At 44.6% G+C, this 18,073-nt stretch overlaps 1 protein-coding gene across 2 annotated transcripts in view; it reads left to right on the top strand.

Moving 5' to 3' along the window:
- Positions 1-18,073, top strand: part of SLC4A11 (solute carrier family 4 member 11) — a 169,344-nt gene that overhangs the window by 108,156 nt on the left and 43,115 nt on the right. For both annotated transcript variants that reach the window (XM_066572917.1, XM_066572916.1), the window contains exons 7-10: positions 6,360-6,483; positions 7,464-7,667; positions 14,700-14,784; positions 17,459-17,584. In XM_066572917.1, coding sequence (XP_066429014.1) covers positions 6,360-6,483; positions 7,464-7,667; positions 14,700-14,784; positions 17,459-17,584 — 539 coding nt within the window. The remainder of the gene's footprint in view (positions 1-6,359; positions 6,484-7,463; positions 7,668-14,699; positions 14,785-17,458; positions 17,585-18,073) is intronic.

The raw sequence follows: 18,073 nt of genomic DNA, 5'->3' as shown, positions 1-18,073 counted from the left end.
ATACAGTATACACACCTCTATACTGATCCGCACACGGTGCATGCTGTACATAGATACAGTATACACACCTCTATACCGATCCGCACACAGTGCATGCTGTACATAGATACAGTATACACACCTCTATACCGATCCGCACACTACATGCTGTACATATATACAGTATACACACCTCTATACCGATCCGCACACGGTGCATGCTGTACATATATACAGTATACACACCTCTATACTGATCCGCACACAGTGCATGCTGTACATGTATACAGTATACACACCTCTATACCGATCCGCACACAGTGCATGCTGAACATAGACAGTATACACACCTCTATACCGATCCGCACACAGTACATGCTGTACATATATACAGTATACACACCTCTATACTGATCCGCACACGGTGCATGCTGTACATAGATACAGTATACACACCTCTATACCGATCCGCACACAGTGTATGCTGTACATAGATACAGTATACACACCTCTATACTGGTCCGCACACGGTACATGCTGTACATATATACAGTATACACACCTCTATACTGGTCCGCACACGGTACATGCTGTACATATATACAGTATACACACCTCTATACTGATCCGCACACAGTGCATGCTGTACATATATACAGTATACACACCTCTATACCGATCCGCACACAGTGCATGCTGTACATATATACAGTATACACACCTCTATACCGATCCGCACACAGTGCATGCTGTACATATATACAATATACACACCTCTATACTGATCCGCACACAGTGCATGCTGTACATATATACAGTATACACACCTCTATACCGATCCGCACACGGTGCATGCTGTACACATATACAGTATACACACCTCTATACTGGTCCGCACACAGTACATGCTGTACATATATACAGTATACACACCTCTATACCGATCCGCACACACTACATGCTGTACATATATACAGTATACACACCTCTATACCGATCCGCACACTACATGCTGTACATATATACAGTATACACACCTCTATACCGATCCGCACACGGTGCATGCTGTACATGTATACAGTATACACACCTCTATACTGATCCGCACACTACATGCTGTACATATATACAGTATACACACCTCTATACCGATCCGCACACAGTACATGCTGTACATATATACAGTATACACACATCTATACCGATCCGCACACACTACATGCTGTACATATATACAGTATACACACCTCTATACTGATCCGCACACAGTACATGCTGTACATATATACAGTATACACACCTCTATACCGATCCGCACACACTACATGCTGTACATATATACAGTATACACACCTCTATACCGATCCGCACACACTACATGCTGTATATATACAATATACACACCTCTATACTGATCCGCACACGGTGCATGCTGTACATATATACAGTATACACACCTCTATACCGATCCGCACACACTACATGCTGTACATATATACAGTATACACACCTCTATACCGATCCGCACACACTACATGCTGTACATATATACAGTATACACACCTCTATACCGACCCGCACACACTACATGCTGTACATATATACAATATACACACCTCTATACTGATCCGCACACGGTGCATGCTGTACATATATACAGTATACACACCTCTATACTGATCCGCACTCAGTGCATGCTGTACATATGTACAGTATACACACCTCTATACCGATCCGCACACGGTACATGCTGTACATATATACAGTATACACACCTCTATACTGGTCCGCACACACTACATGCTGTACATATATACAGTATACACACCTCTATACTGGTCCGCACACGGTATATGCTGTACATATATACAGTATACACACCTCTATACTGGTCCGCACACGGTACATGCTGTACATATATACAGTATACACACCTCTATACCGATCCGCACACACTACATGCTGTACATATATACAGTATACACACCTCTATACTGGTCCGCACACGGTACATGCTGTACATATATACAGTATACACACCTCTATACTGGTCCGCACACGGTACATGCTGTACATATATACAGTATACACACCTCTATACCGATCCGCACACAGTACATGCTGTACATATATACAGTATACACACCTCTATACTGGTCCGCACACGGTACATGCTGTACATATATACAGTATACACACCTCTATACTGATCCGCACACGGTACATGCTGTATATATATATACAGTATACACACCTCTATACTGATCCACACACACTACATGCTGTACATATATACAGTATACACACCTCTATACCGATCCGCACACAGTACATGCTGTACATATACAGTATACACACCTCTATACTGGTCCGCACACGGTACATGCTGTATATATATACAGTATACACACCTCTATACTGATCCGCGCACAGTGCATGCTGTACATATATACAGTATACACACCTCTATACCGATCCGCACACACTACATGCTGTACATATATACAGTATACACACCTCTATACCGATCCGCACACACCACATGCTGTACATATATACAGTATACACACCTCTATACCGATCCGCACACGGTGCATGCTGTACATATATACAATATACACACCTCTATACCGATCCGCACACACTACATGCTGTACATATATACAGTATACACACCTCTATACCGATCCGCACACACTACATGCTGTACATATATACAGTATACACACCTCTATACCGATCCGCACACACTACATGCTGTACATATATACAATATACACACCTCTATACTGATCCGCACACAGTGCATGCTGTACATATATACAGTATACACACCTCTATACCGATCCGCACACACCACATGCTGTACATATATACAGTATACGCACCTCTATACCGATCCGCACACTACATGCTGTACATATATACAGTATACACACCTCTATACTGATCCGCACACAGTACATGCTGTACATATATACAGTATACACACCTCTATACCGATCCGCACACAGTACATGCTGTACATATATACCGTATACACACCTCTATACCGATCCGCACACAGTACATGCTGTACATATATACAGTATACACACCTCTATACTGATCCGCACACAGTACATGCTGTACATGTATACAGTATACACACCTCTATACTGATCCGCACACGGTGCATGCTGTACATATATACAATATACACACCTCTATACCGATCCGCACACGGTGCATGCTGTACATATATACAATATACACACCTCTATACCGATCCGCACACTACATGCTGTACATATATACAGTATACACACCTCTATACCGATCCGCACACAGTACATGCTGTACATATATACAGTATACACACCTCTATACTGATCCGCACACAGTGCATGCTGTACATATATACCGTATACACACCTCTATACCGATCCGCACACAGTGCATGCTGTACATATATACAGTATACACACCTCTATACCGATCCGCACACAGTGCATGCTGTACATATATACAGTATACACACCTCTATACCGATCCGCACACAGTGCATGCTGTACATATATACAGTATACACACCTCTATACCGATCCGCACACAGTGCATGCTGTACATATATACAGTATACACACCTCTATACCGATCCGCACACTACATGCTGTACATATATACAGTATACACACCTCTATACTGATCCGCACACAGTACATGCTGTACATGTATACAGTATACAGACCTCTATACCGATCCGCACACAGTACATGCTGTACATATATACAGTATACACACCTCTATACCGATCCGCACACAGTACATGCTGTACATATATACAGTATACACACCTCTATACCGATCCGCACACACTACATGCTGTACATATATACAGTATACACACCTCTATACCGACCCGCACACACTACATGCTGTACATATATACAGTATACACACCTCTATACCGATCCGCACACAGTACATGCTGTACATATATACAGTATACACACCTCTATACCGATCCGCACACTGTACATGCTGTACATATATACAGTATACACACCTCTATACCGATCCGCACACACTACATGCTGTACATATATACAGTATACACACCTCTATACCGATCCGCACACAGTGCATGCTGTACATATATACAGTATACACACCTCTATACTGATCCGCACACAGTGCATGCTGTACATGTATACAGTATACACACCTCTATACCGATCCGCACACAGTACATGCTGTACATATATACAGTATACACACCTCTATACCGATCCGCACACACTACATGCTGTACATATATACAGTATACACACCTCTATACCGACCCGCACACACTACATGCTGTACATATATACAGTATACACACCTCTATACCGATCCGCACACAGTACATGCTGTACATATATACAGTATACACACCTCTATACCGATCCGCACACTGTACATGCTGTACATATATACAGTATACACACCTCTATACCGATCCGCACACACTACATGCTATACATGTATACAGTATACACACCTCTATACTGGTCCGCACACGGTACATACTGTACATATATACAGTATACACACCTCTATACCGATCCGCACACACTACATGCTGTACATATATACAGTATACACACCTCTATACCGATCCGCACACAGTACATGCTGTACATATATACAGTATACACACCTCTATACCGATCCACACACACTACATGCTGTACATGTATACAGTATATACACCTCTATACCGATCCGCACATGGTGCATGCTGTACATATACAGGATACACACCTCTATACCGATCCGCACACACTACATGCTGTACATATATACAGTATACACACCTCTATACTGATCCGCACACAGTGCATGCTGTATATATATACAGTATACACACCTCTATACTGATCCGCACACGGTACATGCTGTATATATATACAGTATACACACCTCTATACTGATCCGCACACAGTGCATGCTGTACATATATACAGTATACACACCTCTATACCGATCCGCACTCAGTGCATGCTGTACATATGTACAGTATACACACCTCTATACTGATCCGCACACAGTGCATGCTGTACATATATACAGTATACACACCTCTATACCGATCCGCACACACTACATGCTGTACATATATACAGTATACACACCTCTATACTGATCCGCACACAGTGCATGCTGTACATATATACAGTATACACACCTCTATACCGATCCGCACACACTACATGCTGTACATATATACAGTATACACACCTCTATACCGATCCGCACACACTACATGCTGTACATATATACAGTATACACCCCTCTATACCGATCCGCACACACTACATGCTGTACATATATACAGTATACACACCTCTATACTGATCCGCACACGGTACATGCTGTACATATATACAGTATACACACCTATATCTAATGGCAGACACTCTCATCCCATATGTACAGTACTGGCACACCCAGCATACACCTCTACACTTGGCCCTTTTTACTTGGGCACATTATTGCCCGCCACAAGTGCAGATCGTCACTTTTGTGTTTTTACATGAAGAAATTGTCTTAAAGGGGTTGTATGAACTATTGATGGCGTGTCCATAGGATCAGCAAGGGTCTGCTGCCTGGGATCCTCACCAATAAACTGTTCCCAATTACGTGAACAGGAACTTTGCCTGTAATACCTAGCCTGGCCACTGTAGCTGGAACAGAGCTGCCTGCTTCCTGCAGAAATCATCTCAATGCACAAGTGCATCGGCCCAATGAGCAGCTGAGCTGATGAGTGGAGGTTCCAGGCAGTCTACCCCAGTCAGTGTGCTGTTGATGCCCTATCCTAAGGATATATTGCCCATCAATCATTTCTAAGTGGACAACCCCTTTAAAAGGTGTTGTCCCACTAAAGACATCTCATATCCATAAGGGAATAAATGTCTAATTGCTGAGGGTCCAAACACTGGAGGTCCGGAGAACTATGCACCCCATATACCCTATGTGACTGAATCGGCGTGCGCATGGGCCACCACTTCTATCGGTTAGAGGGAGATGGCTGAAGTAAAGTTGGACACCTCTGTATACACACAGCACCATAATCATGTATATAATATACCAGTATATGTACTCCTCCCCGAGGATCCGCATTAATGACACAGGTAATTGGTACGGGCACCCAGAAGGATCTGTGCAATTACTTGTGTCGCTGCTGGGTGTCTCTAGAGTTGGGGTGCACAACCTTTGGCCTGCTGAGTCCCCCTACGTGGTCCATACTGGGGGCATTGGGCAGTATGTCTGGCCTTTCCCTGCTGTGTCTTCTGTATCTGCCCCATTGATCTTCCTTATTGCTGTACTCCTGTTCCCCCCCCTCCTCTTCACAGTTGCACTATAAAGTCACTTCAGAGACGACATGTTTGCATCAGCCGACTGGAGAGGCCGCAGAACTGGGGAGAGAACTCCTGTGAAGTGAGATTCGTCATTCTCGTCCTGGCTCCTCCAAAAATGGTGAGTCCTTGACGGGGCATGTCCCTGTACTGTGGCTTATTTGATCAAGTGACCCATTGGGGATTGTGTGTACATATATCCCAGGTTTGTAATGTATGTAGTTAAAGCGTTCCTGAGTTTTCAGCAAGTTTTCTAAACTACCCCAGGTCCTCCCTACCCGCTCTTTATTATTTGCTCCCCATTTCATGTCCCAAGTTCGGATTTTCCAGTGGTCTTCCCCATTTTTATGTTGCTCCACTGTTTGCAATCCACTTTTATGTAGTAAGCCTAGCATTCTGCCAGGAGTTTACTGTGCTGTACTTCTTTGCCCTTATTTCCCATGCTGCATTGCACAGTCTGTGGTCCAATCAGCCGGGAGTCAGCATCCGAATGCCCGCCCCTCTGCTTTCCTAGGATAATAGATGCATTCAGAGACATTCTGGCCAAATAGTTAGTGAACCCACTATAATGTGCTGGAGCAGCAGAAGAGGCTGAAATTGTGGGAATCATTATTAGAGTATGCGTAAATCTGTCAGCTTGGAGCCTAAGTATACGGCGCCTCCTGTGAAGATGGCTCCTCCCCCTGTTGCTATGGAAACATCATTATTACCCCCAGAAGCTCAATGTCTAACAACTGGAAGGGAGACCCCTAGTGGTAGCTACTTAAAACATGATTTCCACTACTAAAGCAAAAACATTTTTAATGCTAGTATATTACAGAAATGATGAACAAACACAAGCTAGTGGATGTAGAGAAGCAGAAGTTGGCTGAAAAGTTAGCAAGTTGGTGCCCCTCGAACTTTTAGAAACCGCTCCTGCAAGGAACTGTCTGCCGCACGGGTTCGCTTTCTTGTCCAGACAAATGACAGATTCCTACAAAAGTGCTGCTCTCATGTCGGTCATCGTGCAAGGGTGTACATATCCAGTCCTCTGTCCTTACCCTAATTATTACCGCCACTCTGTGTCCCCCTAATATGCTGTCATGTGATTTGCCTGCTTAGAAAAGTACCAAAACTGCAACAGAAGTTGGAAGGACGTTTGCAACCATGTTCTCGGACATCGCGTTCCGACAGAAACTTCTAGAAACCAAAACGGAGGAAGAGTTTAAGGAGGCATTGGTTCACCAGCGACACCTCCTAACAGTAGTAAACAGGCATTCTTCAGTCAACGATGGCCACAAAGTCCACAGCCACAAACCTCTAAAGGTAAGTGCCTGCCTCCAACTTCAGCTCCTTAAAGGGGATGTCTTGGAGTTGTACTATTGATGATCCGTCGTCAGGATAGGTCATCAGTGTTTGATCAGGTGGGATCCACAACTTGGGAACCCCCACTGATCAGTTGATCGGCAGTGTGGATAGCACTGTCTGTATTGCAGCGGCCCGGCTTGGTCCTACAGACGGAGCTCCCATTGAATTCAGATGCTGTGAGCTGCCTAGTAACTGGAAGAAAAAAAGTGCCATATAGTGCACCAGGCAGCAGTCTAGCCGCCTTATTGGGGTTTAGTCACATGTGGCGGTAATGTCGCTGCATTGGAAAATCAACAGCAGAAAATGCTGCTAGATGTGAATAAACTCTTCTATGAGCCGCCCTGCTCCCCAGCGGCCCGGGGCTCCGATTACACTGCAGCTCCTCCTGTCAGTGTCTGAGGTCTGGCCCAGTGATCGGAGCATCTTATAACTGCTGGTGGAAGGAACACAAGACGGCATTGACTGCCCGTGCCTTGGCAGACAGCATATTACCATGCATAAATATGGGCAAGAAGCTCTGGTTTAGTTCCAGAGATATGTTTTTATTGTATCCTTATGTTGTCTTCTCGATATTCCTTTTGCTCTGCTATTTCAGACGTTCTGTGAAATGTGGCAAAGGTTTAATGATACTAGTGGTGCTGCCTGTTGCTGTCTTTGTACTTTTCAGTTATTGCTGGTTCATGTGTTATTTCTTTCTATCCTTTGCCTCTTCTCCTGGAGGATTTGCTACTGGTTCCAAGAGCTAGGCCTTCCAGGCAGGTCTGCCACAACTCCTTCTTCTGTCTTCTGGTCTGTGTCTCAGAGCCGTGAGCCAGGCTGTCCATGTTAGTAACCGGGGACTGGCTGGGAGTTTACCACAGAGGTGGCATATGAAGGGCGGTCATTAGTCCCAACAATTGATACCAAGGGTTAGTGAGGGAATGTCAGTTATGTACAAAAGTATAATTAGTAAAATACTGTCCACTGTGTACAAGAATAGAACTACTATAATACTGCCCCCTATGTACAAGAATATAACTACTATAATACTGCTCCTATGTACAAGAATATAACTACTATATTACTGCCCCCTATATACAAGAATATAACTACTATAATACTGCCCCCTATGTACAAGAATATAACTACTATAATACTGCCCCCTATGTACAAGAATATAACTACTATAATACTGCTCCCATGCACAAGAATATAACTACTATAATACTGCCCACTATGTACAAGAATATAACTACTATAATACTGCCCCCTATGTACAAGAATATAACTACTATAATACTGCTCCTATGTACAAGAATATAACTACTATAATACTGCCCCTATGTACAAGTATATAACTACTATAATACTGCTTCCTATGTACAAGAATATAACTACTATAATACTGCTTCCTATGTACAAGAATATAACTACTATAATACTGCCCTCTATGTACAAGAATATAACTACTATAATAATGCCCCCTATGTACAAGAATATAACTACTATAATACTGCCTCCTATGTACAAGAATATAACTACTATAATATTGCCTCCTATGTACAAGAATATAACTACTATAATACTGCCTCCCTATGTACAAGAATATAACTACTATAATACTGCTCCTATGTACAAGAATATAACTACTATAATACTGTCCCTATGTACAAGAATATAACTACTATAATACTGCTCCTATGTACAAGAATATAACTACTATAATACTGCCACCTATGTACAAGAATATAACTACTATAATACTGCCCCCTATGTACAAGAATATAATTACTCTATACTGCCTCCTATGTACAAGAATATAACTACTCTATACTGCCTCCTATGTAGAAGAATATAACTACTATAATACTGCCTCCTATGTACAAGAATATAACTACTATAATACTGCCCCCTATGTACAAGAATATAACTACTATAATACTGCACCTATATACAAGAATATAACTACTATAATACTGCTCCGTATGTACAAGAATATAACTACTATAATACTGCCTCCTATGTACAAGAATATAACTACTATAATACTACCCCTATGTACAAGAATATAACTACTATAATACTGCCTCCTATGTACAAGAATATAACTACTATAATACTGCCTCCTATGTACAAGAATATAACTACTATAATACTGCTCCCTATGTACAAGAATATAACTACTATAATACTGCTCCCTATGTACAAGAATATAACTACTATAATACTGCCCCCTATGTACAAGAATATAACTACTATAATACTGCCTCCTATGTACAAGAATATAACTACTATAATACTGCACCTATATACAAGAATATAACTACTATAATACTGCCTCCTATGTACAAGAATATAACTACTATAATACTGCCTCCTATGTACAAGAATATAACTACTATAATACTGCCATCTATGTACAAGAATATAACTACTATAATACTGCTCCCCTATGTACAAGAATATAACTACTATAATACTGCCCCCTGTGTACAAGAATATAACTACTATAATACTGGCCCCTATGTACAAGAATATAACTACTATAATACTGGCCCCTATGTACAAGAATATAACTACTATAATACTGCTCCTATGTACAAGAATATAACTACTATAATACTGCCCCCTATGTATAAGACTATAACTACTATAATACTGCATCCTATGTACAAGAATATAACTACTATAATACTGTCCCTATGTACAAGAATATAACTACTATAATACTGCCCTCTATGTACAAGAATATAACTACTATAATACTGCCCCCTATGTACAAGAATATAACTACTATAATACTGTCCCCTATGTACAAGAATATAACTACTATAATACTGCCCCTATGTATAAGACTATAACTACTATAATACTGCATCCTATGTACAAGAATATAACTACTATAATACTGCCCCCTATGTACAAGAATATAACTACTATAATACTGCCCCCTATGTACAAGAATATAACTACTATAATACTGCCCCCTATGTACAAGAATATAACTACTATAATACTGCCCCCTATGTACAAGAATATAACTACTATAATACTGGTCCCTATGTACAAGAATATAACTACTATAATACTGCCCCCTATGTACAAGAATATAACTACTATAATACTGCCCCCTATGTACAAGAATATAACTACTATAATACTGCCCCCTATGTACAAGAATATAACTACTATAATACTGGTCCCTATGTACAAGAATATAACTACTATAATACTGCCCCCTATGTACAAGAATATAACTACTATAATACTGCCCCCTATGTACAAGAATATAACTACTATAATACTGCCCCCTATGTACAAGAATATAACTACTATAATACTGCCCCCTATGTACAAGAATATAACAATATAACTACTGTAATGCTGCTCTCAATAGATAAGAATTGGGACCATTCTAGGACTTGCTCTTTCTCCCTCTCTGCTACAAGCACCAGGCGGCCCCCGGCACTAGCTGTGGACAGACTCTATATGCTGCACTCCCTTATGTTCATGTTTGGCGTCTTCTGCTTCATTCCGCTTCTCTCCATGCTTGCTGCTGCACCTCCTAGCTGCTTGCTCTCTCTGAACCCTTCATCTATAAGGCTGTCGCCTTTGCTTTTGGTGGTATCGTTTGCATAACCCTCTGGAGCCGCTATTCTCTCCAGTTACTCCTGGCAGCTGACGGATGGCATTCAGACTTGGATTGTCAGTCATTTGTGTGATGCTTGTGTACTTACACGTTCCTTCTTGCTGCTTAAATTTTAGATTAGTATTTACGAAATTATAGTACTATTGTTACTGGTGGTACAATGCGCAACACAGCTCTGCTACATGGCTCATGCGTTATGATCCCCACATATCACAGACACAGGTCTGCTACATTCCTCACTGAGTTGTTGCTCATCGATCTTGATTCCCACACAGTACACAGACAGCTATGCTACATTTTACATTCATTATGAGTCCTACACATCACGCACGCGGCTCTACTACATCCATCTTGATTCCCACACGTTACGCACACAGCACATTACACACACAGCTCTACTACATACATGCTGACCCAACACCTTGCACACAGCTCTGCTACATTGTATATCCATTTACACCCATCCTGACCCCACACATCACACACGCAGCACAAAACACACACTGCTCTGCCATACTGCACATCACTAGACTCCTGGATACAGTGATCACCCCTGGTCATGTGATTCCTGACGCCACAGACGCAGGTGATCCCATGATGGTGACGTCATCACAGGTTCTGGTAGTAGCTGCTGTCAGTTTATCCAGTATACGGTACTTTCTACCAAACTGCACAATGGCTCCTCCCACAGCAGTGACATCACTGCAGGTCCTTCAGCCCACCAGGCCTTTGTGGTGGCGGTAGGTCAGTGTCTTCTATCAGGACCGCTGAGTTGTGTCTGAGATAATATTGGCTTAGCTGTACTCTCATTTTGTTATTTTTGTCCTCCCCTTTGAAGAGCCCTAACTGTGTTCTTCTGTCGGCCAGGCTCTGCGTTTTATATAGAGTTACGTAGGTTGTGCATCAAACTCACAGCAAACCCGCGCTGCGTTACTTTCCCTGGGATGCTACGCCGTAGTCCACACTACATGTATTTCCACACGGGATGGGGAGGGGGTCACAGATCTTGGCACAGATTCCGTGCCAAGTCCGCATTGATAAAGGTGAAATCCACATCTGTGGGTATAAATGTGCGCAGCCGTGGCAGAAACCCATTGTGTAGCTGCGGAGTCTAGAGGATCCTGGATAGCGGAGCTTCCAAGCTGGTGCGTTAGTGGTGGCTTTATAATGGCCTTACGGCCCATTTGCCAGTTTTCTGATATACCTGGTTTTGATTCTGAATTGTCAATGTGTTCCATTGATGTCAGTGGATGGAAGTGTTCTTGTTGAGGCTGATATTCCTCGCAGCTGAGGGTTTGTTAAGGCCCATTTACACGCAATGATTATTGGTCATTGTTTGAGTGATAATGGTGTGTACATGCTTACATCTTTCACCCTTCGGCAGAAGGAGGATAAAATCTGTCTTTCAGCTGAAGAGAAGATAACACGGACCGCATGCTGTGTTTGCTGTCCAAGGTGCTGTATTCTCAATGGGTGCACTGATTACATTGTATTCAGCTTGCAGTCCCAAGGCAGAACAAAGGAGCTGTATGCAGAGAACAGACCGCATGCTGTTCCCTGCATACAAGTCCCAGAGGCTCATTTAAATGCAAATGAAGGGGATAAGCTGCTGATTGCTCTGCATCTTTTGAACGATTATCTTTGTGTGTAAACGGGCCTTTAGAGTGTATCGGGATGAGATTATGAGCTGACTGACGGCACATTGTAACAAGCCCTTCTGAACAGAGTACACCGTATTGCAGACATTGGATACATTGCAGCAAACTGTCAGCAAAAAAGTTTCTTCTCCATGTCAACCATCAGGTCTAAAGGCATTAACCCCTTAGTGACGAAGCCTGGCATTTGTTTTTTGTATTAATTTTTATGGCGTTCGGTGTGCAAAATAAATAATGTGGGTTTCAGAGAGAAGAATTTAATAGTTTTCCTCTTTCGCATTTTATGTTTGGCTTTTTTTGTACACAAAAAACTTCTTTTTCTTTTTTTTAGATTTGCTTTTGTGTTGCTGCCATCCGAGAGCCTTAACATTCATATTTTTGCACCGATGGATCTCTATGGGGGCTTGTTTTTTTTGCGGAATTTACTTTAGTCTTGAGTTACCTAATTTTTGGGAACATTTTAACATTTTTCATTTCTTTTTATTACATTTTTTTCTAGAGGCAAGATTAGTAAAATCTGCAATTGTGGCATGTTTTATCTGTAATAGTGTTCACCATGCAGCATATATTATATTACATACATCATACAGGTCGCAGAATTAATGTCACTGCCAAATTCATATAGGTTGCTTTTTGCAACTTTTTCACAGTTTAACCCTTTCCAGTCCACTGTCTGACCTCTGAAGACATTATGATTTAAGGCTGTACAGCTCTGATGTCGGAAGACGCCCGTCAGGGTTCTCTTACTGTATATTGCCAGCCTCTCTGCTGTCGGAGCCTATCCCATGTGTCACCTCATGCAGTACTGGCTTTAGCCAGCAGATAGCGCCATTGTATAACGGCAGAAAAAGAGTAAGCCCCCTAGGAAAACCAGGATACAAATTGGATTAGAAAGGGTTAAAAAAAAAAATTGCCGTGATTTAGTTTTTCCATGGCCTGCACTGTGCAGGTTTAACAATGTACCAACTTTTTTCTCTGATTCATTACAAATGCAGTGATGCCATATTTTGTTTCTTTTTTACATAGTAAAGAGGGAAAGGTGCGTTTTGACATATTTTAATTTTTATATATTTTTTTTCTTTTGTCCCACTAGGGGACTTGACTATCACCATGTTTTATCATTCAGTATCCTAGTGTATTGGAAAGCCTATGAGGTCAGCCAGAGACTGAATCTCATAGGTCACCATTGCTGGCAGACCCGGAGGCTATAGTCAAGCTTCCGGGTGCCAAGTCAACCAATTGGGAGTCTGCGATCACATCTCAGGGGTCCGATGGGTGATGGAGGGAGCCCCCTCCCTCTGTCTACCTTTTACATGCCTCGGTCACACTGACCACGGCGTGTAAAGGTTTACATAGGCTTACCATAGTGGCCACTGCAACGTGTACTCGGCTGATTGTTCCGCCACTATAGGCTAGAGCAGCAGTGCAGCCTCCTAGCAGGTGTCCCGGGTGGTGGACAACCCCTTTAAATCCTTATATTCTGACCAATAGACTTGATTCCCCTCTGTCACCACATATTTAGTGGGATTTGCAGAGTTGTCGAGCCCTCTGTCTCCTCCGCAGTCCAGGACCATGGATAGCGGCCATCACCTGGTACTATGTAACGTTTACCACCACCGCCATGAGTCTGATGGAGTCTCATTAGTGATGTGTGAACGCGGGCTCATCGCGGTGAACGCCCTCTTACTATTTCTTCCTTCTCTACAGCTACAAGAATTCCTCAATGTGGGAAAGGGAATTTTCGATGATATTGCCCGTAGGTTGCCAGTCTATCCTCTGGACTTCACAGACGGTAAGAGGTTAATAATTTTGTTTAGAACTCTCTTACATTGTTTTGCATAGACTACTTCATTGACTCATCAGCGTGGGGTCTACAGCCGTGCCGAAGCACTGAGGGGGGCCGTAACCTGGGAAGACCCAGGAGAGGACAGTGACTTTGTGTATAGAGGAGGTCCGGAGTCTTAGTGAGGGTTGGCCACCCTGGTAGCAGGACCCCCTTAGGTGGGCAGAGAGCAATAACACAGTTGTTTTTTTTTTAATTATACCCCCTTCCAAAAACACCTTTCTCTGCTGCTGCTTATTAATGTAAGACCTGTAGGTAGACTTAATGAAGACTCTTCAGCTTCTCCCCCGGCAGTAATGATCTGACCTAGTTATTGCTATAAGCCGGTTTGCTCTTTTGTACGGCTTGTGCTGTATGAAATGGGTCAATAAGCTGTCGCTAGAGAGGGATAACAGCGATAATGGGCTCCACAACGACCCCCTTCTACCTGCATCCATCTAATGCCTGATGCTGTGGTTTATCCCTCCGGCTCTTCAGACACTTCATATCCACTCCTAGGATCCTTATAACGCTCTCACCAAAGCCCAGCACATTCATCTCCACGTGTCGGGGAGATACTGATGTGACCTGAAGCCTCCGATCGGGGCGCTCCGGGTCGGGTCCAAGGCCTCTGCAGTAAACGTCATTGGATGTGGTTACTCTTGCATCTAAAGGTGGTCTCCAGGGTGGTTAGTTCTAGTTTATTTATGTCCAATCTGTAGTTTTATTTTTGTGTATTTGCATATTACCTTTTTAACATATATATTGAGTGTTTCGCCTATCACCTCTTCGCCTAAGTTTCTCTGGAGCCTACCCAACCCCCCCCCTCCCCCCCAAACAAACAAATAAACACAGCCTCTCTGGGGCTTTCCCCCATCCCGTCTCTCTGGTGCCTATGTCCCCTACCCCCATCCTGTCTCCCTGGTGCCCTATCCACCTCACATCCCGTGTCTCTGGTGACTATTTCATCCCACCCCCATTCCGTGTCTCTGGTGCCTATATACCCCCCTCCCCATCCAATCTCTGTTGCCTATCCCCCCCCCCCTCCTATCCATCTAATCTCTGGTGCCTATTTCCCCCCACCGCATTTCGTCTCTCTGGTGCCTAAGTCCCCCCCCTCCCCTATCCTGTCTCTCTGGTGTCTATTTCCCCACCACCACCATCCCATCCCATCTCTCTGGTGCTATCCCCCCCTACCCTCACATCCTGTCTCTCTGATACCTATTTTCCCCACCTTCTCCCCCCCCCTCATCCCATTGCTCTGGTACTATTCCCCCCCCCCCCTCATCCCATCGCTCTGGTACTATTCTCCCCCTCCCTCTCATCCTGTCTCTGGTGCCTATTTTCCTTCCAAGTCTCTGGAATCTATTCCCCCTCACCTCACCCATAACTATGGTGCCAGCCTCTCTCCCCTCCTTGTCTCTTTGGGTCCCCTATTCTCCCCACCTCCTCCCGTACCTCCAGTGACCCTGTCCACCCCCTCTCTCTCGGGTGCCTATTCCCCAACCCTCCCCCCCACCCATACCTCTGGTGACCCTGTCCACCCCCCTCTCTCTCATGTACCTGTTCTCTCCGCCCGTACCTCTGGTGACCCTGTCCACCCCCTCTCTCTCGGTGCCTTGTTCCCTCCGCCCGTACCTCCGGTGACCCTGTCCACCCCCCACCCCCCCTCTCTCGGGTGCCTGTTCCCTTCGCCCGTACCTCCGGTGACCCTGTCCACCCCCCTCTCTCGGGTGCCTGTTCTCTCCGCCTGTACCCCTGGTGACCCTGTCCACCCCCCTCTCTCTCGGGTGCCTGTTCCCTTCGCCTGTACCTCCGGTGACCCTGTCCACCCCCCTCTCTCGGGTGCCTGTTCTCTCTGCCTGTACCTCCGGTGACCCTGTCCACCCCCCTCTCTCTCGGGTGCCTGTTCCCTCCGCCAGTACCTCCGGTGACCCTGTCCACCCCCCCCCCCCCCCCTCTCTCTCTCGGGTGCCTGTTCCCTTCGCCCGTACCTCCGGTGACCCTGTCCACCCCCTTCTCTCTCGGGTGCCTGTTCCCTCCGCCCGTACCTCCGGTGACTCTGTCCACCCCCTTCTCTCTCAGGTGCCTGTTCTCTCCGCCGGTACCTCCGGTGACCCTGTCCACCCCCCTCTCTCTCGGGTGCCTGTTCCCTCCGCCCATACCTCTGGTGACCCTGTCCACCCCCTTCTCTCTCAGGTGCCTGTTCCCTCCGCCCGTACCTCCGGTGACCCTGTCCACCCCCCTCTCTCTCATGTGCCTGTTCTCTCCGCCCGTACCTCTGGTGACCCTGTCCACCCCCTTCTCTCTCGGGTGCCTGTTCCCTCCGCCCGTACCTCTGGTGACCCTGTCCACCCCCTTCTCTCTCAGGTGCCTGTTCCCTCCACCCGTACCTCCGGTGACCCTGTCCACCCCCTTCTCTCTCAGGTGCCCATCTCTCCTCCTGCTGTTCTTGTGCCGGCAGGCTGGCTGCATCGCTGTTCATCTAACTCTTGTGTGGCAGAGCTCTATAATGACAGCCGTTGGACTCCACAACAAATGACCGGCTTTCTCGCGTCGCGTGGCCATTATACCACCTAATTGTCGCTCTCGAGAACAGTGCCGGCAGTAATCACAGGCTTTGTCGCTCTGCTCTCCTCCACAGGTATTATCGGAAATAACAAGGCCATCGGGAAGTACATTACAACTATGATTTTCTTGTACTTTGCATGCCTCCTGCCCTCAATCGCCTTTGGCTCTTTGAATGATGAAAGCACGCGCGGGGTGATTGGTAAGATTTTCTTTGAAGATCATTTGTTTTGCAACTATCAACTTGGAAGAGATTGAACAGGTGGGTAGCATCGGTGCTACTTACTTACCTACTGCTGAGATGAGTGGCGGGTAGACACTGCCACCCTCTTCTACACATGTAGATTGCTTTCCAGCCCCATGTTAGGTGACACTTGATGGTCTTCCATTGGTGATGTTGACCCTCCCAGCAGGCTTTAGTGCCATCCTTGCCTTCTGCCCTTTGGCACGACTTGAGGTGTAGGACTGATGTAGCCAATATAGATCTGAGTCCAGGCGAGTGGAGGGGCTTCACAAGCTTCTGTAGAGCCGCCAGTGTCTACATGGCCACGATTCTCAAGGTTGTTGAGTAAGTTTCGCAGCTGCTTCTTCCCCATAGTATTAGTTCCTCCATCTTTAAGGAAGCCGGTTGTACCCGGTTCCTTACTGATCAAGGAAGAATTGCACAAGTAACTGGTCTTGGTGGGACGTG

The sequence above is a fragment of the Eleutherodactylus coqui genome, chromosome 7, assembly GCF_035609145.1.
Source record: "Eleutherodactylus coqui strain aEleCoq1 chromosome 7, aEleCoq1.hap1, whole genome shotgun sequence".
NCBI lineage: Eukaryota > Metazoa > Chordata > Amphibia > Anura > Eleutherodactylidae > Eleutherodactylus > Eleutherodactylus coqui.
The sequence above is the reverse complement of the archived record's forward strand: the minus strand, read 5'-3'. Positions and strand labels throughout refer to the sequence as shown.